The sequence below is a fragment of the Necator americanus genome, chromosome IV (assembly GCF_031761385.1).
Source record: "Necator americanus strain Aroian chromosome IV, whole genome shotgun sequence".
In the NCBI taxonomy this organism is placed as follows: domain Eukaryota; kingdom Metazoa; phylum Nematoda; class Chromadorea; order Rhabditida; family Ancylostomatidae; genus Necator; species Necator americanus.
The window spans coordinates 8,501,554-8,515,252 of record NC_087374.1 but is presented as its reverse complement, the minus strand read 5'-3'; the positions used below and the strand labels follow the sequence as shown (position 1 = coordinate 8,515,252).

At 40.2% G+C, this 13,699-nt stretch overlaps 3 protein-coding genes across 3 annotated transcripts; 2 read left to right on the top strand and 1 right to left on the bottom strand.

The window, feature by feature from the left end:
- Positions 1-4,499: 4,499 nt before the first annotated feature.
- On the top strand, positions 4,500-5,057 carry RB195_000675 (uncharacterized protein; the record flags this gene model as incomplete). The annotated part of the gene is made up of 1 exon (XM_064197143.1): positions 4,500-5,057. One exon carries the CDS (start codon positions 4,500-4,502, stop codon positions 5,055-5,057), a length of 558 nt encoding a protein of 185 aa, XP_064053024.1.
- A 1,078-nt stretch (positions 5,058-6,135) lies between these two features.
- On the top strand, positions 6,136-6,396 carry RB195_000674 (uncharacterized protein; the record flags this gene model as incomplete). The annotated part of the gene is made up of 1 exon (XM_064197142.1): positions 6,136-6,396. The coding sequence occupies one exon, from the start codon at positions 6,136-6,138 to the stop codon at positions 6,394-6,396; it is 261 nt and encodes an 86-aa protein (XP_064053023.1).
- Positions 6,397-10,560: 4,164 nt separating this feature from the next.
- RB195_000673 (uncharacterized protein) lies at positions 10,561-12,610 on the bottom strand (the record flags this gene model as incomplete). The annotated part of the gene is made up of 2 exons (XM_013440162.2): positions 10,561-10,696; positions 12,525-12,610. 2 exons carry the CDS (start codon positions 12,608-12,610, stop codon positions 10,561-10,563), a joined length of 222 nt encoding a protein of 73 aa, XP_013295616.2.
- Between the last annotated feature and the right edge of the window lie 1,089 nt (positions 12,611-13,699).

Below are 13,699 nucleotides of genomic sequence, written 5' to 3'. Positions count from 1 at the left end.
TCAAGTGTTGAGAGATATTCGAGTTCACAGAGCGGCGGACATTCGCTGAAGTGTCTTGCTTCCGTCGCACGCCTGAAACATGAAACACAACATCGATGATTCGTATCATAGTCAGAGCTCTTCAACTATGTAAATAAATATAAAATGTCGTTATTCTCATTTCCAATATGCATGCGAATAAATGATTAGCGCTGACTTCTTCACAGGTCGTTTATGAAAAACTTCCCTGAGGGATTTAAGTTTTTAACGTTTAATTTTTCTTCAAAATTTGATTTACTACTACAGCTAATTTATGAGATACTACTCCACAGGGGACAGTGAAAAATATCTCGGTTTTGACGAAAAACGATTGAACGATTGGGAAAAATTACCAGATTATGGTTTCCTGTGAGATAACACAAGTAAATAATCCAAAGAGGAAATTCTAAAGTTCTCGTTTTTTTTCAACTTTTTTTTCCAACAAAGTGGAGGTGGACACGGGCTCAGGTTCCATTGCAATTGAAAATTTTTGACTTACTATTTTTATTTAATTATTGGTACTGTTGTAATTGCTAACCGGCTAACGCGGCTAACGATATCCGACTTCTTGCTGTGCCCACTTTCACTGATCAGTAGAAATCAAAAGCAGTGCCAAACATTAATTGCAACATTAATTTTCTTCAATTAATTCTTTTTTATTTTAATTTTTAATTCTGCAACATTTATTTTGTATTTTCTCTACGCTTACTTCGTTTTTTTTTTTTAAATTTAAGCATTTATAAATTGATGATGAATTGAAGTAACTTCATGGTTCACTTAATGGATACCGTCCTAAAGTCATTTGCAATACATCTGCAGAGTATTCAAACTTGATTTTACAACATTTTTCGTGTATTTTTTCGATACCGTAAAAACCTAGAAACATAGTTCTAATCATAAATTTTTCTTTTTTTCTTCAAAATAATCAAATTAGAATAATGTACTAAAATGAAATGAAGTGAACCTCATCAACGTACTAGCAAAGATAAGGAACATTCCACGCTCCCGATCACGTAAATTGTCAGCTACTATTTAAAGGCATCACTCAACGAATCTGAGGTGGTAATGATTTCAGGTGGAGTATTCGTACATGGGATAGTAGATTGTGGAGAGGAGGTGATTCCCTCTACTTTTTCCCTAATTGCCGTAAAAAACGGTCCCGAAGATGCGGGGCGTGCACAAGGCTGGCGCGCTCCAATCGAACTCCTTGTGGAAAATGGTGCGCCGGAACGCTCGAAGCCGGATCTTCCGGGCCGTTTTCTACGGCAATTAGGAAGAAATGGACGGAACCACCCTTCTCTCAATAATCTGCGATCCAGTATACGAATACTCCACCGGAAATCCGTACCACCTGAGATTCGTGGGGTGATGCCTTTAAGCAGCCGCTTGGATGCGTGTTGCAAATCCGAGAAGGATGTTAGCAACCTGATGAGACGAAAATACGGTGGTGTAGATTGGGGCGAAACGCAATAAAGCAGCTTCCAGTGCCATAAAATGGTTCACAACGTTTCGTTCACATCTTGACAAATCCAATTGGAGTTATTGGGCCGTACTAACTGCCCCGCAGCGTATCTAATCGTTGCTATGGGACTCGTCCACCCCATTACAACTGTTATTGGCGCCGGTGCATCAATTTGACTTTGATTCGACGATTCGATTTGATACGTCGCCACGGGAACCGCCTCACACCAATATATGGCCTTCTGGTGCCAGAGGACCAATTCGACGCCATTTTGGACCTGTGCTTTCCCAGTGTTTTCTGGAATTTCGTTACACCTACAAAAACACACGTGACACAGTAAGCCCATTATTGTGCAGCATAATTGTTAGTGTTTTTAGTATTTCTCTGCAAGATTGTTGGCATAAACTTTTTAAAAGAATTTTGGGAAAAGGAATTTTATAGGAACTTTTATGAGACTTTAACACAAAGACTTTAACACAAGTGAAGGTTATATGACGTTAGCCTTCCTAAACACAAATATTGTTCGGTGCATAAAATATTTTTTGCCGTCATTATGTTTGCAGGTTCTTCGAAAAAAAAAATGCCGAGATGGAAAAATAGCCAGACCAAAACCAGGATCAAAATTTACAATTTCATCTACTCTGGTAATAATTTTGAATAATAATAATTTCTCTAATAAATTCATCTACCCTGTTGACTAGTCGAACATGTTGCCTCATAAATCATTCAGTCGTCCGAAGAATGCTTTTAGAAATGGTATACAATGCAATTTATCGTACAATCTTAGAGAGCGGACTGGAATTTACAGCATTTTCAAGTAGATGTGCAAATAAATTGATGGAATACATATCTCTTGGGCTTTGGATCTGTTTTGCTTTCTTTTTTTTCAAATTCGCGTTTGAACAATGTTTCTATGAGTCCATTAAAATCGTTAGTTGCTATTGAATTAGTGGTTCTTTCTATAATTCCCCTACTTTTCTATTCAATAGATTGTCACCCAGCTTACTCTTAAATTTTGCAAATTTTCATCGCCATCAACATTTTTTACATTTGTTATATTCAAGACGTACTATTTATTTGCTTATTTCATACACCTCAGGATGTCGCTTTTACTGCTGCATTTCTTTACAGTTTTTTTCCTTATATCCCTCATTACTGTAGCCCTAGTAAAACAAGGGCTACAGTAATGAGGGATATAAGGAATGCCACGATCACCAATAGTGGGTGACAGTAAATGCAGAAACTTCCTCCTTGTGACGGAGGAACATATCTCTGCCTGAATTCACTACGTTTTCTGACATAGAGGTGAAAGACAAAACTCTTTCCATTTAACAATGTCGTTAAGTGATTTAGAGTAAAAAAATTATGGACACGATCATAAAGAATCATTTAAGCACTGTGTGAATATTTATGAGCTGCTAAGGTTTTTAGTTAGCATAGAATTCATTAGCTTCTATCTTGTTCTGTTTTCCACGCAAAGAATTGGTAATATTCTGGCCATTCTATTTATGGTTCAGTGGCAATTAGCAAATAACTTCAGAAAATCGGAGATTTTGTTGAAAATTCCTTGTCTCTCTGACAAAGGATATCAACGAACTTCCCAAAAGGCACGCTTTTTCTTCTAATCTTTCTGTGGAAATACTGATAAAGAAGCGAGAAAATCTAAACAATTTATAACATCTTTTTGAAAAACTGAGGGACAGGTACCTCACTTCATCTTGACGCTGAAACACATTGGGGTCAGGCAATCAAGAATGATCATTATTTTGCGTCACCACTATCTTTCAGGATAACTGAGCTATTTGGATTGTAGGAAAGGTATTCGCCGGAGAATAGCGTTGTGCACCGGGTCCGCTCCAAGGAGAAAGGGCGAGGTTTTAGCGGGTAACACCTGAGCAGAGCTGTACGGATTCGGAAAGACTTGTCCGGGGCTAAGCCATTAGATGACGGACTTCTACCTGCGGACTCGCCTTAGTTAGTGGTAGGTAGTTCCATCATTAATATATCAATTCGTCAACGTGGTGACATGGCCACACAATAAATACACGAACCACAATACAAATGTTAACACGAATACGTAGATATTCGACCAGACTGATAAATCAGAGGGTTAAAATGGATATGTGATGGTCAGCACTAAGGTCTGCGCAACGGACATGGTGAGTGTGAATGGCGGCCACATGCGCGCGACCAACCAGTGGTTTGAATAAATTGCAATATTCTCAAAAATACATGAAAAGAACAGACCCAGATTCAAATTCGAACCTGAAATGTGAAATTTCAGAAAGACGGAAAAATGATTTCAAAACGGAATAGAGAGACTTCTTTGTTGAGCGTTTGGAAAGGGCCACCTGAGAAATAGTACAGAAGAGTCTGGAAATTAGCAACTTTCGACGACGAGAAGTTAAAGAAAAAGTTCAGAGATTGTGATGGTTGTGATCAGCTTTTTTCTGCACCATAAATATCCGCAAAATCTTGGAACTGAGTTGCTTGAGGCTAGTATGACGTTGCTCAATTGTGTGGAGCTTGCGTCTGTGTTAAATTATTGCCGGGATGGCAAAGAACAAAGAAATTATCAACACTAATTTGAAGGCACTAACAAATTTATAAGTATTATATAATACAGTACAACATTGGGAGCGTACAAGCTATATAACCCGCATCGTTATATGGAAGAAGCTTCCCATACATTACAAAAAGGTTGTCTGTTGTCTAATACCATCGTCACTTCGACAATTGAACCATCTACTTCGGCGATGGTATTGAAAGAAGAGTAGGAGGCTGCACAATAGCTTTGAGAAACGATTAAAACGCCCTGTTAGAGGAGTTTCGACCAACGACGTCAAGGTGCGCGTTTATACGATTACGGGTTAGCAGGGGACTCAAACTCTGCATCGTAAATGCCCACGCACCTACAGAGACCGCTGAGGATTAAAACAATGGCGCGCTTCATAATGAACTCAATATATCCAAAATAAATCCAAAATACCACAACATCACGCGGTAATTGTAGGAATTGATGCGAATGCAAAGGCGAGAGTTGAACAACAGTCCCATGTGCTTGGAAAATGGTTCTATTCCACGAAGCAACATCGTACAACTAAAATCGTCCAATAGGCCTTTGCGAGCCCATCACTGTGACCTCACCTTTGCATTCACGCTAAAAAGAAATCATCGATGTTATCAGCTTACATGGCAAGGGGCAACCCCTTCAACGCCAAAAGAGCAGCAAGAGTCGAAGATGCCGTCTCTTAAGCTTCAGTTCAATTACATTTTGACAAAGAACATTCTCTTTTCATACATCCAACAATGTAGAGCTATTTTGGATGTCGTATTTTATTCTGACCACCCTCCAGTGTTTGGTTTGACAGGTCTGAAAGACGACGAATGCAGAAAAAAGTTCCGCCAACGAGTGTCGTCCAATATTGCATTACGGACCAAGGAGGGAGCCGATGGCGTGTTCACTAAATGCACTAAAGACGTTTCAAATCCTTTCCCGGTTCCCGGTTCTGGCACCGAAAAAAATTTCCTCTTGTATTATCGGAGGCAAAGTCCACGTACAATTCTGTATGCGTAGTCTGCACTACTGGTAACTGGTTTGAAAATGGGAGAAGGCAAGAACACGAGAAAAGTCTATACTCTGCTAAGGCAGTATAGTAGCAAGTTGAAAAGGTGTTCACCTGTCTCAAGCATGGTGAACATAGTCAAGTGGCTGTGGGAGAGGCAACTCTGTCCATCTGGAGAGAACATCTTAACACCTTGGTGAGTCGGCACGCCCTATCTGTCCCTGAAGCCGTGCACGGACAACGACCAGAATGTACCGCGATCAGCGAAGTACCACCGACGGAGTCGAAGGTCCTGGTCCTGTATCCAAAAAAATGAGGGGTGGAAGATCTAGCGGAGATGATGGAATCAACGCAGAAATGCTTAAAACTTTTTTTCCTCTTAGGATCCGTGAGATGATAGATTTCTTCCGTTCAGAATATCTTGACGAATACCTGACTCGTGAAGACACGCTATCATGATTCCTCTCCATGACAAACCATCCGTCACAGAACGATAATGCGAAGAACAACTGGGCAGTGTTCCGCCGATGTCATTTAAGCACTGTCTGCAAGTCCCTTAGTGGATCTCGAGTACGCTGACGATGTAGTAATATTCGCTTCTAGAAGAGCGAAGTTACAACGTGTTGTTAACCCTGTATCAAAATTAGCATATATACACTTTATATTTTAATCGTGGATGAGTGCTGTTATTAATTCTGTATGCTGAAAAACGATGGCAGCTACAAAAAAGATGTTCACCAGCTCTAAATTCTGGGTTCAACTCCTTGGATATGTGCTTGTAGTCGACTCCCATAGCCAATGTAGTTAAGCTGCGAGTCTACCGCAGTCAGCCGTATCATGATGTACGGAGACTTGAGCAGTGCCATCGACAGTGATAAAGCTTGATTGCACGGAGAGAAAGCTGTCGAGGCGACTGTTAAGCTTCTTTTCCGCGGTGTGGTGTGCCATAACTTGGAAGCATATATTTTGTAATGGCGGATGACACGTGAAAACATCAACATCTTTCTCGGCTTTATAAAGTAGTCACAAAAAACTGTTTTTGCTACTTCGGTCATGAGGAGTTCACCTAATCGTTTTATCTAAGTTGCCATGAGAATGCTCCCAGTTCCGGACTGGAAAGAGCCTACTAAAGGTCACAAAAGAAATTTCTTGGCCGAAGTGATAAAGGAATTTTTAAGAATACTTGGCGTTGACAGGCAGTTCAGTCGAGACGTGGAGCTTTGCCGATTACACGGTACCGGCGGATTGCTGGATTCTGTGCGAGATGAAGATCGAACAGGATCGGCTAGGATATGTTTGAGGACGACACACGCCGACGAAGACGAAGCGGATGGACGCGTCAGGCCGTAGCTCCTGCTCTCCGATTAAGTCAGGTAAGAAAGTCAAAGTGTAGATAAGTATCATATAATATGGTACTCGTTGTGTCATACAGCACATTACATATTGTATTATATAAGTTGCGGGAAAAGTATAGACTGCGCACGTTATCAGATAATACCTTTTTCAGCCGCTTTTTCCTATTTTCTTTATTTGTGTATTTGTATTTGTATATTTTTGTGTATTTCTGTTTCTGTTTTTTCTGTTCTTTTTATGTGTTTGTTTTTCCTTTTTATCAACTTACTGGGTCGTTTTTAGCTCTGTATAATCTTCGTTTTCGGAATACATGGAACACACAGTTTAAGCATTTACGAAACTAATAACAATCGACGAATATTCAGAAAACTCTTCCAGAAAAATTGAGAAGAATTAACATTTTGAGCAAAATTGGGCTAATGTTCTAATCTCTTGAGACTTTTACGATAGAAATACAACAAGGAATGAAAGGCAACTGTCCGCACAAGAAACTGATACGCGCCTTACAAGGAAGAAGGCAGGACTATTCGGAGGAAGTGCAGCTTTGCACATAATACAATTTTAACTTAAGGACTAGGATAATGGAAGAAAATTCAGGAAGGAGACACCTGATCGATATTGAAGCTAGGCGTTGAATGGTTTGGAAAGCAGACATTAGGTCGATATAAAGACCTTATGACTAATACTATGGGGTAGATAAAAAAAAGTCGCTGATAAGGTACAAGCCAAAAATGACGTAAAAGAGGATTAAACACACTTCGTTTCCAATCGAATGACTCTCTTCGAACTGCACTCCACGGCATTGCAGTTGGTCGTCGTTTTTTTCATTTTTATGGATGTTCTAGTGGTTTTATGTGGAGTTTATAAGTTATAATGGACGTACAATAGCTCGACCTACAGATGTCATTCTTTTACCAACTATTTTAAGTAATTACGGTAATAATAATAGCAATAACAATCATGATATATAATAACGGGCTTATTCTGTCACGTGTGTGTGTGTCAAAATTCCAAAAAGTTGGTGCGACGGGTCCACCGGCGTCGAAACGCCGACGCCATAAAGCTATAAGAAGGGCTGAGACGGGTCCCGCGACATCTGCCGTCTAATGAAAACTAAATCAGTGAAGAGAGATAGATATAGAAGAAACAAAAACAATTTCACTTAGCCACTTATTTACTTGCTTATTTATTGCGCTCAATGACGTGTGAAAAACGATGTGGACAAATGCAAAACATATACGGTAAAAACATCGTGAAAAGAGAAAAAACGAATACAACGAACAGCGATCAGTTCCGTATACGATTCCAGGCTAAGCAATTTAGAACTTACTTATGCGTAATCAGGGTCATTACTGACACATTGAAAGAAAAAAACAAAGTTACCATAAATAGTCGAAAATAGTAGCTGAATTTGTTCGTCACTGTGCTTCTATTAAATGATAAAGGATAAAGATTCTGGCGTTAATCAATCCGCTTGAGATGCGTCCCCACATTCATCTCAATTCAGAATCGTTTGTGGTTCACGAACGTGTAATTGGCCTTTACAATGACTTGCGGGGGCTAGCCGAAGTGTCAATTCAGTGTTTTTTCTCCTCCCAGACAAGTCTGGTACCAATTTATCGACCCCGGATGGATGAAAGGCTTGGTGAGCACTAGGGCCGATTCGAACCTCGGTCAATCGTGTAGACAGGGTAACCTCTTACCGCTACACTACACCCGCCCATACTACAAACTTAGTAACAAGAATATTTTGGTTCACTATCTTTCTGCTCATCCAACATAAGAGGTCGGTTGTACGAAATATGTTTCGCCCGCCACCTCCATTTGCACCGGAAAAAAGGAAAGAATCAATCGAATTCGTTAAGAAAATTGCAGCCTGTGACTAATCCAGACCAATGCAGTTTATGACTAAAAGAGAACAAATTCGAAACAAATCAGGTATGGAGAAAATACAATTGTACAGTTTATTTCCAATGAGGTTGGGGCTGCCACTCGGCGGTGTCTGAGAAAAGCAAATCTTGAAGAATCCATAGCGATTATACAGCTTCCCGTAGCAATCCTAAGCAAAGGCTCATAGGCACTCGCCTATACCGTAAGTCCTTAGTTTCGGTTGCCTTCCAATTTCTTCCATCCACCGCTTTTTCTTTCCTTTTTTCATGTTTCTTCTCTTTTGTTTCCATGTGTGGTTCACTCGCTCCCTAAATCGCTAAGGGCTTACAAACGTTTGTGACCTCCGTCACTTGAGTCCACTAGCTTGGACAGAATCCTTGACGAATTTTTCATTGGTTCTGAGTTAGATTTGTCATTCAAGCCCTAGTGGAACTTCTTCTACTTCTTTTTTCTTTTTTTTCATCTTGGCTTAAAAACAGCGTAACACAAATCAGGCGTGGTGAGAAAATCCACGAAAGAAGCTAGAAATGGGGTTGCAGATCGCGGGATCAGGGGTGGTTCCGCTTAGCTCTCCCTCATCGTCCTAAAAAACGGCGTGGGAAAAGGTTTAGTTCCTACGAGGAACTCGCAGGAAATAAACCTTTTCCCACGTCGTAAAAAGCGTTAGAACGCTCCTCTAACGCTTTTCGGTCCCCTTAGCAGCCTCGTCATTGATTTCACTTGAATAGGGAATCGAGGAGAGCTCACTGGCTTTCGACCGCTACGCAGCCGGATGTGGCGCGTTGCAACTGAAATCGTCTTAAAAAAACATCGTCTTTCACACCGTTTCTTACGTCAAAAAAATCGCACGAGGATTCCTCATCTACCGTAACGGTGAAAAATACGACTATACATCTTAACGTGTGTATCTTTTTCCTCTAAGCGTGAAAAGCAGAATAGAAATCAGTCTTTCTTCTTACCTTTTTAACATGTGACTCACTTTTTGATGTATTTAAATAAATATACTTTGGTTTTTCCTAAGTTCGAGACACTGAAAATAATTTAATGAAATAAAGGGATTCGCTCTGGAAGCACCCTATTAATAACGTTATTTGAGCCGCATTTGAATTTTTTTTTTTGCAAAGCTGAGTTGCTGCGCATTTTGTCTTGCACACCTAAGAAATTTCGAGGACGGACCATTGTTTTCTGCCCAGAGGCGGAGCTATTCTGATTCTCGGTCATTCTATTCATAAAAGTTTACTTCTTAAAGTATTCAATTTTATTCTCGAGTTCAAACCTGTCTGAGAAAAAAACCTCTGAAAATTCCTCAGCCTTCAACGGATCAGCCGTTCTTTCTTTTCCAACCGATCCCATTGTCAACTTTTAATGCCAACATCACTTTCACGAGGAAAAACTTGAAAGCGTAGTGCGTTTGTGGATAATTGGAAATAGAATGAAATAAATGTACTGATCCTCGATGAACACAGCAAGAAGTCCCTTTAAATACCTCAGACCTTTTTTTGAACACTAATAGTCTTAATGAAGAATTTTAATTAACTTATAATAATCCAATGAAATGAGAAATCGACTTTTTATTTAGTCGGCGCTGGAATGTTCAACCGACTGAGCGCGAAAAATCCTCCCCCATCGCTCAATCGTCGTCTCCAATCGATCGATAGCCATAGTTATAATTGCCGATGGAAAACCTATTATTATTACCGACTATATCTGTTTAGGCAGTACAATTATGATTGCGACTTCGTTCTGAAAACAGAAATGAGGAATCTCAACCGGAAAAAAGCGGATAAAGTGATTGCTGTGAACGATTCTCTTTAGAGTATTCTTCCCCTCTTTGTCCTATTTCACTGATCTTAATATTGCTACGTAAAGACGTCCATACTCTTTATTTATTTATTTATTTATTTATTTATTTATTGAAACACCTGCAGGTGTGCCATAAAAAAAACAAGATGAAACAGAGCTCATTAGAATTTCACCTGAATTTTGTACAACAAAACTGGCGCTTCAAAGTATTAGGAGTGGTGGGTTGGCAGGTGTTTCTCGTAATGAATTACCCTTCTAAATTCTTGTTAAAATCCTTAAATTTTTGAGAAATCAAGGAAGGTAACCATTTTAGAACTGAAAAGATGGATTATTGATGTCCATCCGCGTTTCACACTAAGCATTTATTCGATATTTGGTCTGCACGTCAAATCACACAACAGACTTGAAATCATAAGCAATCATTAGCTTCTTTATTCAACAGAATTGTAAAATTGATATCTTCTCTGGTTATCGACGTCCAAGCCTCATTAGATTTCCGAGGTTACAGTCCTCACAAAGCAACTGCCTCCTTAAACCACGTTTTCCCAACCTCATCATGTTCGAAAGATTGTTCCGTTTTAAGAATCGAACATCTGGCCTCAATCTGAATGCTGACCATAATACAGGAATGGAAAATATTTTATGAGATAAAGGATGAAGTGCACGGCGTTGATCAATCTCTATCGGCGGTTCGTATTCGACGCGTTCGACTTTCAATTCGAGGTCATATGAGGTCTACGAACGGGTTTGTAGCCTTACCCATGCCTTGCGGGGGCGAGGCAATGTGTCAAAGAAGCGTTTTTTTTTCTCCCAGACAAGTCTGACTGACTAATTCATCAATTCCGAAGGGATGAAAGCCCATCTACTGTCTGCCCTACACCCGCCCCTTCATTTTGAAAAATAGAAATCGTAGAGTAGTAGTTCGCTTAGGACATTGTCAGGTAGCCTCTCAAAGAAATGCGTAACAAATGCCGTTTTTTGTGATCCCGATTTCCCGAGGATTTTGTTCCTTTTATGTTTCGAAAACGAAAATTCATCTTTTATGAGTGGTTGCCGTTAATTACTATACCAGTTCATTTTAGAAACGCCATCGCGAGAAGATCAGCGGATTACGTTTTTGCATTAAAGGGAGCAGTTCTACTTCTACTAGAATGTTTTCATTTTTAGATCCTTTCTTCTCGATCTTTCGTGAACTATGGACGCCTCCCAGTAACCAAAAATGGAAAACTCCTGCTCTGGTTCTTCTCTCTTGGTTCGTGAAGAAAATGTTTCGTTTAGCAAGTTTAGGAAACCGTGGGAATGAATTCTGTCTTGTCATGAAGAGTTCAATGGCAGCATCCCATGAATATGACGTGGTGAAGGAATCCACGGGAGAAGCTAGAGATGGGGTTGAAGATTACGGGATCCGAGGTGGTTCCGCTCATCTATCCCCGTCGTAAAAAGGAACCGGTGTGGAAGGTACAGTTCTTTCACGAAGATTTCAATTGCAACGCGCCAGCTTTGTACACGCGCCGCGTCCAAGTGCGAGCGGTTGAAGATCAGTGATTTCTTCTCACCAGCTTATTCATTGAAACGAATGGATAGTCTGGGCTGAGAGAAGATGTATACAGAGAAGCGTTCTAACTAATTTCGTAGGAACTAAAGCTGTTCCTACGCCATCTTTTTACGACTATTAAAGGCATCAAACCACGAATCTGGTGCGAGTTTCAGGTGTGTTATGCCTATAACTTGGTCGTAGATTATGGAGAGGAGGGTGAGTCCGTCCATTTCTTCGTAATTGCCGTAAAAAACGGCCCGGAATATGCGGCATCGAGCGTTCAAGGCTGCTATTTTCTACGACGAGTTCTATTGGAGCGCGCCAGCCTTGTGCACCCGCCGCATCTTCCGGGCCATTTTTTTACGGCAATTAGGAAGAAATGGACGGAATCACCCTCCTCCCCTTAATCCACGACCCCGTAGAGGAACTCTCCATTTGAAATCCGCATCACCTCAGATTCGTGGGGTTGATGCCTTTAAGGAGAGATGAGGGGAACCACAACGGTTCCTGTAATCCAAAATAGCATCTCTAGCTTTTCCTGCGGATTCTTTCACCACGTCAGCTTCGTGGTATGCTGCCTATAAACACAGTTTTTCTGGGTCAGACCGATAGGTGTAGGATAGAGTCAAACGGTCATCTTTGTGTAGATAGTTCGACCCACTCAGGACCAATAAATCCGTTCATTCCTTCCTGGGCGGTAAGTTCGTACCAGATTCATTTGGAAGGATAGGAATAGTGAAGTGACACATTTGCTGCGCGCGTTCATAAACCTCTACCAAACTGAATTGATGCCAAACGTATTGTTGGATCCCGAAACGATTGACCATTGCGTGCGCGAAATACTCTTTCTTCAGAAGTCAAAATCATCATCTTCATAGAAGCAGAAACCACCTACATCTCAGGTCGATCAACGTCCACGAATTGCGCTGATGCAAGGCAAATGAACCAAACGAGAAGAATTGGCACCACTGATTGCCTCATTTCGTGTTAGCCCTGGAAAAAAAGATGAAGATGAAAAGTGTATAAGATAAGATAGAGATACATGTAAGAATAGAAGATAATATGGATAAGATGAATTCAAACGGCGTTAGAAAATGACAGCAGACGAGGAGACAACAGTTACATGGAGGTGGAACAGAAGGAACTGATGGGTACTGGTTGGCTACACCGGAACAGAACATAAAGTGCAGTGAGGAATGCGTTCCCATAAGAAGAGTGAGAACGGATATAATGAGCCGAATAAATTGTCCTCAACACTCATGATAATGGAAAGTGACGATAATGACCCTCGATGAGTGCAAAAGTTTGCTACGGAGGCGTCAAGCCACGGATGTTATCCATAGAAATTCGCTAGTTTTGAAGAATCGCGTTGGTTTCTATTATAACTGGCGAATGAACCGATCACCAGAAGAAGGCCGAGTAGTTTTCAGATAGAAAAAGGTTTTTCGGCTGGAGTAACCAACTCTGTAATAGTTTTGGCTGATCAGAAAAGTTCGAAATCGAGCTCTTGGGAAATAAATTGAGTTATTTAGCGGAGAAGCAAAAGACCGTAAAAATGAAGACATTATAGTTCCTGTGTTTAATCAGGAATTACGAGAAAAAAATAAAGAAAAAGGAAAAAATCCGAGAAATTTGAATGGATAATTAGGAAGAAGGAACTAATCGTCTATGCGTTCCCAACAACGCGACAATGACTTCGCAGCCATTCTGAAGACTGTGAGAAACCCAAAGCACATGCTCCCCAGTTTTTTTTTTTTACCAAAAATTCTTTTTTTCATTTCAATTTTCAACAGTCCCAACATTTTTTGAAATGTAACTTTTAAATAAAGTTGTAGTAACAATTTACAACATTGTAAATTTTTGGGGAAAATTATTTTAATTGAAATATTTCTAAAAATGTGAAACTATGGAAATTTTTCCTCCTCAGTAACTCACATCCTCGTATGAGAAGCATTTAAAACGTGGCGTTCTTAAATCAGAAAAATCTGTGATTCTCTGTCAATCATTGTCTTCTGCACATGTCATGTTCGCTCATCCCCGTTCCGCTTTCTCCTCCATATCGCTTCAATA